General features: G+C 36.8%; 1 protein-coding gene across 1 annotated transcript; it reads left to right on the forward strand.

Moving 5' to 3' along the window:
• The first annotated feature begins 5,486 nt into the window (after window positions 1-5,486).
• LOC132620146 (uncharacterized) lies at window positions 5,487-6,497 on the forward strand. Its single transcript, XM_060334846.1, has one exon. The coding sequence runs from the start codon at window positions 5,487-5,489 to the stop codon at window positions 6,495-6,497; it is 1,011 nt and encodes a 336-aa protein (XP_060190829.1).
• Window positions 6,498-8,429: the final 1,932 nt, after the last annotated feature.

Here is an 8,429-nt window from a genome sequence, read left to right on the forward strand (position 1 = left end):
GACAATTCCAGTGTTATCTGTCTGTCCAAAAACCCTGTGCATCATTCTAGGGCTAAGCATATAGATATTAAGCATCATTTTATCAGAAATCATGTTGCTCAGGGAGATTTTGAAATAGTTTTTGTTAACACTGAAAACCAGCTTGCTGATATTTTTACTAAACCTCTTCTTGAAGAACGTTTCTGCATGCTAAGAAGATCTTTGGGAATTATTGATCAATCTGTCTAATTTTTTTTCGTGTAGTAATCCATGCCATAATTTTCAGCTATTCAAAATCCTTGTCATAAATTGTATTTTCATTCCCATTATGACTGTCCCATCTTCCCATGTTTTACTTTTTTACCTTCCCCATAAAATCTTTTCTCTTTTCCTACATATCCCCATAAAATCTTTTCCCTTTCCCCTTTTCTTCTTCATCTTTACCCTTCCCCGCCCAACCCTCATGTCTGTGTCTCGTCTCTTCAATGGCAAAAACTCAGAAAACTGACCTTCTCTCCACCCGCCAAAGTTCCAGGCTAAAGGAAATTGGTAAGAGCCTCTCTCCTGCTCCTCATGACTCAAACTCCGGCGACTCCTCTTCCTCTGGCGCCTCCGACTCCATTCCAATTTGCAATCTTGGCAAGCGAGCTTTTGCTAATGCTGCATGTTCAACCTCCTTAAAGAAACTCAAAACCATCCCTGATAAACCTCTTGATCTTCGCAAAAAATTTTGGGATGACCACCACCAAGAACTCTTCTCGTCTCTTGAAGACAAAACCATTGTATCTGGTAGGATTGTTGATCTTGACCATATGCTTTCTCTGTGTTGTAAGATAAAACACTTATTTGTCTATCAAGGTTGGGAAAATTTTTTCACAACCCGTCCTCATGTGTATGAAACCCCTGTTCGTATGTTTTATGCAAATCTCCGGTCCTCTAAGGCTAATGATCTCGAAACCATGGTCCTTGGTACCCACATTGTATTAAATTGCTCTGTCCTTGATTCTATTCTTGGTTGCACCTGTTCTAGGTTTTCCGAACTTCCAAAAAATTCCTGGCCTGAATCTCTTGAGGTTTCCTTTGATGATGTTAAGAAAACCCTTTCAAATTCCACCTCTGTCCCTGCTCAAATTGGTCCGTCTAACATCTCTTTTGAGGCTCGTGTGTTAGCTCATATGGTTGCGACTACTATTGTCCTTCGTGTTGGGTCCTACTCTACTATCTCCCAACGTGATGCCATCTTTGCTTTTTGCCTTCTCTCCAAGAAGAAAATCAATTTGTCCTCCATAGTCATCAACTACATGATTGAGTGTGCATCAAATCCTTCTAGCCTCCCATATGGTATGCTCATCTCTCGCATACTTGAAGTCCACAAAATTGACTTGGTCGACTATCCCATTACTCTCGTTAAGTAGTGTTACAACTCTAGGGCATTTGGTAGCATGGGGTATGTCTTGAGCAATGAATCTTGAGTGCTAAAGGAGGTCTATGATGCATCTCAACCTGGTCCCTCCACCAAATTGAAAAAAATCAGATCCTTCTGTCGTCTCTGCTGAATGTTATGCAGACCTTCTCTCCAAACTTTCCTCTATGGATGCGAAGATTGAGTCCATCAAATACTTAATGGCATCCACTCTGTTTCAAGTCGAGAAAATTCGCGATACGACAAAGGAAACGGGTACTGATGTCTCTAAGCTGCAGGTTAAACTGGATGATGTGATAAAGGAAGTTGTCAAATTGTCCGCCAAGCTTCAAGCCAGTGTTGGTGCCATGCCTGAACGGCTCACTACTCCGTTGACTGAAATGAAGGATGCTATTGTGAATATCTTGGCTTATTTCCTTCGTCGTCCCGTGTTCCGACGCCAGGAGTAGTTCTTTAAAATCTGGTTATTTTTTGGTCTGTTTAAACAATGTTTTTTTTTTGTGGACCCTAAGGTCGTTTGTTTTTGTGTTGCACTTTGGTTTACTCTTTTTGTGCTGATTGGTTCAGCATCTTACTAATGTTCTAAGCATATATATTATCTGTGTATGTGCCTATATATTGTTTATGTGTCTATTTTTTTTGAGTGATGCCAAAGGGGGAGAAATAGACAGTCAACTGATCAAGCTAATCAGGGGGAGCCTCCACCTATTCAGGGGGAGCATCCGCCACAGGGAAGTTGACTACATCTCATTTAAAATTGTCATCCTCAAAAAGGGGGAGATTGTTAGTGTCAAGTTTTTATGATGACAATTTTATTTGTGCAACTATAATAATTTAATCGCACAAGGAACAAAAGAGCCCACAAGGCAGCCCAAACGAGATGGGCTTAAAAGTGTCAACTATTCAGGGGGAGCTTGCAAGGACAAGTCAACTGATCAGACGAGATGGGCTTACACAAGTTTAACTCAGTGAAAAATTCCCAGCCCTACAATTGGATACTGCGATATTACAAATATTGTGGTGACTGACAAGATACGCTCCAGTAGTACAAAATCAGTTCAAGGAAGGAAAGGATATTTGCGCATTAAAGAAGGACTATTCTAGGCATGTAACGATCTTGATGACTGTTAATGCGGCCTCATCGCACAAGGAAAGAAGCAACAGCTCCAGCCTTATTCTTGGAAATAGGATCACAAATTCCTTTTTCCAAGGATCAAATCCCTTGGGTTGATTTCTCTGCGTGAAGAGCCTAAACAGCTATAAAAGGGCTGCTTCACAAAAACAACAGCATGTTTAGTCTCATTACCTTAGTGCTCTGCTTTACTTTTCATAAACATTATATGTCTGAGTGATTTATAGTGTAAGAAAAAAGAAAGTAGAGTTATAATATAGCTTGTGAGGCTTTGTATTAAAAAGACTAAGAGTTATTTGAGTGTAGACGTAGGAACTCCATTGTACCAAACCTTTAACAAAGAGCTGCAGAGAACACCCTTGCAACCCAAGGGGACTGGACTAGGATTCACATTGAATCTGAACCAGTATAAAATACTTGTGTCATTTATCTTCTGTACTTTACTTTAGCATTCTCTGAGCAAACAGTCGACTACCGATTCAACCTAGTCGACTAACAGATCGAAAAATTTACAATTCACCCTCCCTCTTGCACTTTCAAAATGGAGGGAAATGAATTTAAACAAAGTTCTTTTTTGTATAGTAACTTTGTCCCTCATTGTTTAAAAAGAGGAAAGATTTTGTGCTTGTATGGAAGCACTTCTTCTAACTTGTAAAGGGTTGAGAAGAAGACAAACATCCTACTGATGTCGTTGCTCACTCAGCTCGGGTTTGGCTGATTTTGACTTTGGTCAAATGATCTGATTAATTGGGTAAGAGATTAGCTTGGAATTAGTAGCTAAAAGTCCTATTGATTGAAGGCTGTTAAGTGACTAGGATTTAGTCTTTTAGATTATAAAGAGTTTTTTCAACCGAATCTACTCATCGTTTTTAGTGATGTTCTGTTAAGAGAAATTCCTAACGTGCCAGTACTATGAACCAGGTTCTAGTACTTGACGTTCAACTTTGGGTGTTTTGGTAGTCAAAATTATAATAGGTCGACAAATTATTAAGGCACTATTCACCAACAATAACTGAACCACTAACAAAGCTGAGTGATGAATCAGACATGCAGTATGATCTCTTCTATTGTTGCATCATTGAAGAAAACATAAGCAGAAAAATCCACTCCATAGTGGCTACAAAAGAGATATATGTCATTATTATTCATACTTCTATAAGGACAACCAACGTTTTTTTAGTTGCGGAATAGAACACAATATAATAGAGTTCATATACCTATTAGCAAGACCATCCTCTTGAATAATTTAGATGTTGGAAATAGATAATTATTCTCATTATCTCACTTTTCATGATTTACCCAATACTTTTGTGATTTAAACAAAGGAGAAATTAATATGAGAAATAAGAAAAAGCAAAATCTTGGAAAAGGCAAATAGAGGTGGAAAAAAGTATAGAACCAATGAGTAGTACATTATTTAATAAACCTCTCCTGATTCTGCTGCAGAAGTGGACTTAATATAAAATGGAAGTCCATATTGGAATTAGTAAGCTGTATTAAGCGTTACATTAATGAGGGAATCATTAGCACGTCAAGCCACTCGTGCACAACTAATTTACATCTGTCAATTCAGTACTTATTCAAGTAATTAATGCGATTGGATCTCTGTTTGTTTAGATCTCAAATTTTATTTCTAGTACTAACCTATTCATCTCCTAATTATCCTTTTGAATTTTCATATCCTGATTGTATGATGCATCTACAAATCAATTTAACTAGCTAGTTCTTTCATCTCGAATGTGTATGTTCATAATTGAGTGACGAGAAGCCGATACAGGATTCGAAAATACTGGGAGCACCACTAACTTGTTGGGTCTCACGGACACCGATAAAACTTTTAGTGATGATTGACAGGTGGTGCCATGGCGGACTGTGTGAGAAGATGACTATAGAATTTGACGAAGAATTTCTAGGTTTTGTTCTCTATAACGTGGAGAGAGAAGCGATTTAAACTTTTTCAATGAGAGGTTTAATCAAAAGAAAAAATGGGCGGAGGAAGAGGGGACGAAAACTAAAGTAAAAAGTAAACAACAACAACATACTCCAACAAAGTGGGGTAAAGTAAAAAGTAAAAAGTAAAAAATAAAAACAAAATCATGGCTTGAAATCGTTCAAATTAAACCAATTAAAATCCCTAAGGAATGTGACATATTCGAACATAGATCACAACTAAGCAAAGCAGCAGCTTCAAGCCTTCAACCAGTGCCCCCAACCAACTTTTTTTTATCAAGGTGCCTAATAATACATATGCTCGTTTTTCAAGGTATATATACATAATTATTTTCTAAAGTTAACATAATGACCCCTTACCGTACACATAGGTCTGCCTCTAATAACTTGCAGTAACAAATTACAGTTTTAGCTAAGTATCCATGAAAAAATGGCTTCTGAATAAAGCTTCAAATTAACTTGGAATAGACATTTAATAATGAACCAGACATAAGTATATCATACGTAAAAGCATTAAGTTTATTTACTGCCTACTAATTGGTTGATCTACAACAATTACACTAGTAATAAAGATTATGAAAAGAACATGGCCAACCATCCATACATGCACAAATATAAGTATTTAATTTATTCGTGAATCTCCATTATGAACAAGATTATGACTTGTTATCCTTCTGTTCCGCTCCTCCAGCTAAGACCACTTCAGTAACCCATGTTCAAAATTTAATGACAATGAAGATTAAATAAGTGGAAATAATTATAGACCTTGCAGGCCAAATATGTAGCACCTTACCAAATTCCAAGAAATGCTCATGTTACTATCATATGCTCATGATAAGATTCTTATTCCCAACACCATTTCTTATCTTTTTTCCCTTATAAATAAATAACATTGCTAGAGTCTTATTAATTGCCCATCACAAAAAATAGTGCTTTCTCTCAAACCGTATGTGATCACAACTATAGAGAGTACTTTCCTCTCAAGAAAATAAAACACCAACAATGCCTACTACTTCTTCAAAATCCAACCACTTTCGATCAATTAGTTTGCCCGGAAGATCACATTCGAACCATGTTCGATCAATCAGTGTGCCTGGAAGTTCCCATCAAAGCACTGAAAAACTTAAAGAGGCCATCAATAATCTCAAAGCATTGGAAATATCACCCACATCATCAGCAGAGGCTGTGTACAATGGTCTACTCGGTCTAGAGGAGTTATACAAGTGTGTGAATGTTCTACTTAACTTGCCTCAAACCCTTCAAGCCTTCTCCCAATATCGTCTTGGGAAAATGGTTGAAGATTTATTGGATAAATCCGTGAGGCTTCTTGATCTTTGTGGCACTACAAGGGAACTCGTCTTGCAATATAAAGAAAATGTTCGAGATCTTCAATCCTCTCTCAAAAGGAGGAAAAAAGATTCAACAACAGAAACCAGCATGACCAAATTCACCGCCTTCAGCAAGAAGATTAAGAAGGAATCTAAACGATTAGTCGTGGTCTTAAAACAAATGGATCAGGAGACTGAACGGTCATTCATACCCAAAGATGCAGATCAACACACAGTAGATATGATTAAAACACTTAAGGAAGCCAATGCAGTGCGTGTTTCCATTTTTCAAATGTTCTTGTCCTTCTTGTCTGTTCCACTTTTGAAGCCAAAGGTATCTAAATGGTCATTGGTTTCACGATTATTGGTAAACAAGGGAAGATTATCATGTGAAGGCCAAGAAGGAAAAATGAACTTGGAAACTAGGTTGGAACCATTCGAGGCTCACCTTGACAACTTCGAAAATGGCTTGGAAGGAATATATCGGTGCATGAGTAGATCGCGGAGCTCTCTCCTGAATATCTTGAAGGAACTTGGATTCAGTACACCCATGTGGTTCAACCTGGAATTATGTAAAGAGAAAAAAGAGACAACCGTCGAAAAACTCTTTGGAGAGTATATGTGTCTCTTCAGAAAAAGTCCTAATGTTGGAGCTTCTCGTTATAAAAGTGTACGTTCTTTTTAGGAGAATAAAAAGGAAAGTCTCTTTCCCTCTCTCTGTGAAAACTCTCTTCTTCTTGTGTGAACTTCAGCGGAATAATCCTGGGAAGAGAAGAAGAAAACGATCTTCTATGAAATATTTGGAATGATCTTCTATATAGATACGATCATAGGCTGTTAAGTTATACAGTGTCATTCGTGTTTGAAGCATGTGATTGCACTATTTGAGTAATGAAACAAATACGGTAAATTTTGGGGAACTGTGTTCTTAATTCGTGTAATTTTTTCCTTTACGGGTATCTAAACCAGGTTATTTGTTTCCTACTCACTAAACAGGACGGAAGAACAATCCACATAAGATGAATGTTACAATGATAAATAATAAAAAAGAATTATCAAATTGACGACTTTGTCACTGTTTGGACGAAAATTGTGTAACAATAGCGTCTGGGTTGCTGTATTTTTTCTTTCGAATTATGGTTCATAGCTTTTGAATGATGTTTATGACGTTTTTGAATACTCCCAAGTTTTCTTTTGTGAAAACTACTGGTGGTATGACTTTTCCTCTAAAAGTATCGGACACTTCAATAAAGTGTTTCTATTAGACACTTCCGACTAAAATTTTGAAAAAGTTTTTGCGTATTTTTTCAAACGCTATATAAATAAGTTAACCACTTAAAATATCTCATCTCCTTTAATTGCACGCATTAGCCTCACTGCCTTAATAAGCCGTAAAACCTCATGTTCCAATTATGATGATGTATAATTAAAGGAGGTGTCACATTTTATGCGACTACTTAACAAGCTCTTAATTTGTATACGCGAAAGTTCTTCAAAGTTTAAAGCGAAAGTATCTAATAGGAACACACTTTATCATATGTTCAAGTGTTCAATTGGAATAGACGATAGTTCGAGTGTCTAAATGAAATTTACTAACAAACTTAAGGGGCAGTGATATATTCCGGCAATGTTTATTTATGGAAAATGTCGTCTAAACGTGATAATCGAGCTGATATGATGACCAAGGCAGTCCCGACTAACAAGTTTAGGCATTGTCGAGACTTAATTGGTGTGTGCAGTTAATAAGGATTGAAGGCAAGACTTAAAGATTTGTTCATGTTGATGAAGATAATTCAAGCCAAGGGAAAGATTTGTTTCTTGTGTCTTGAATTTTGTAAATTTTAATTATGTCAGATTTTCTAGTAGGCCGATTTATGGGAAACCCATTTTCCCTGTAAATATATAGGTTTAAGAAACCTGTTATCCTTGTAAGTTTTTGAACTCTATTACCTTTGTAGGTTCGGAAAACCATTACTCTTGTTGGTTTGAAAACTATATGGGATCTATATAAATGGGTTGTAATTGGGGATCTCTTGTACTATATATTCTTCTCATTTATATATCGTGAGAAACTCTCTTTGCTTCTGCCTCCAGGACATAAGCTTAGCCGAACCTCAAGTTATATCCTTGTGTCATTTCTTCTTCTCTATTTATTTTGTGTGTTCTAGTTAATTCACGATCTTCCGCAACACGTACCAATTCTATCTAAACACTTGTTAACCTAGTATTTTCTTCTTTAAGGGAGCAAGCTCTCTCTTATAGGCTATTTGTGAAATAGTCGTTTTATTCATCAAATTTGGTTCTTGTTTATATTACTCGTCCTACATCAAGGAAACAGATAATAATATAATCAGCATGTGATTCCCTAGGCTTCATTGACAGAAGCTGTCGATTCCTTATTTCTAGCCGATTATGCAGTTGTTATTAGGCATCTTGGGATAATGAGAGGATCAGAAGGACACTGCGTTTCCAGACGACCGAGTTGCTCGAAACCTGAAGATGAAAAATTGCTGGAAGACCATTTCGTCCAGAAAAAAATGTATGAATATTATTGCATTATGATCACGTGTCCTTATTTATTCGAACTTTATTAATTATTTGTTGTATCCATTGAGTA

This window comes from Lycium barbarum, chromosome 11, assembly GCF_019175385.1.
Source record: "Lycium barbarum isolate Lr01 chromosome 11, ASM1917538v2, whole genome shotgun sequence".
Taxonomy (NCBI): Eukaryota; Viridiplantae; Streptophyta; class Magnoliopsida; order Solanales; family Solanaceae; genus Lycium; species Lycium barbarum.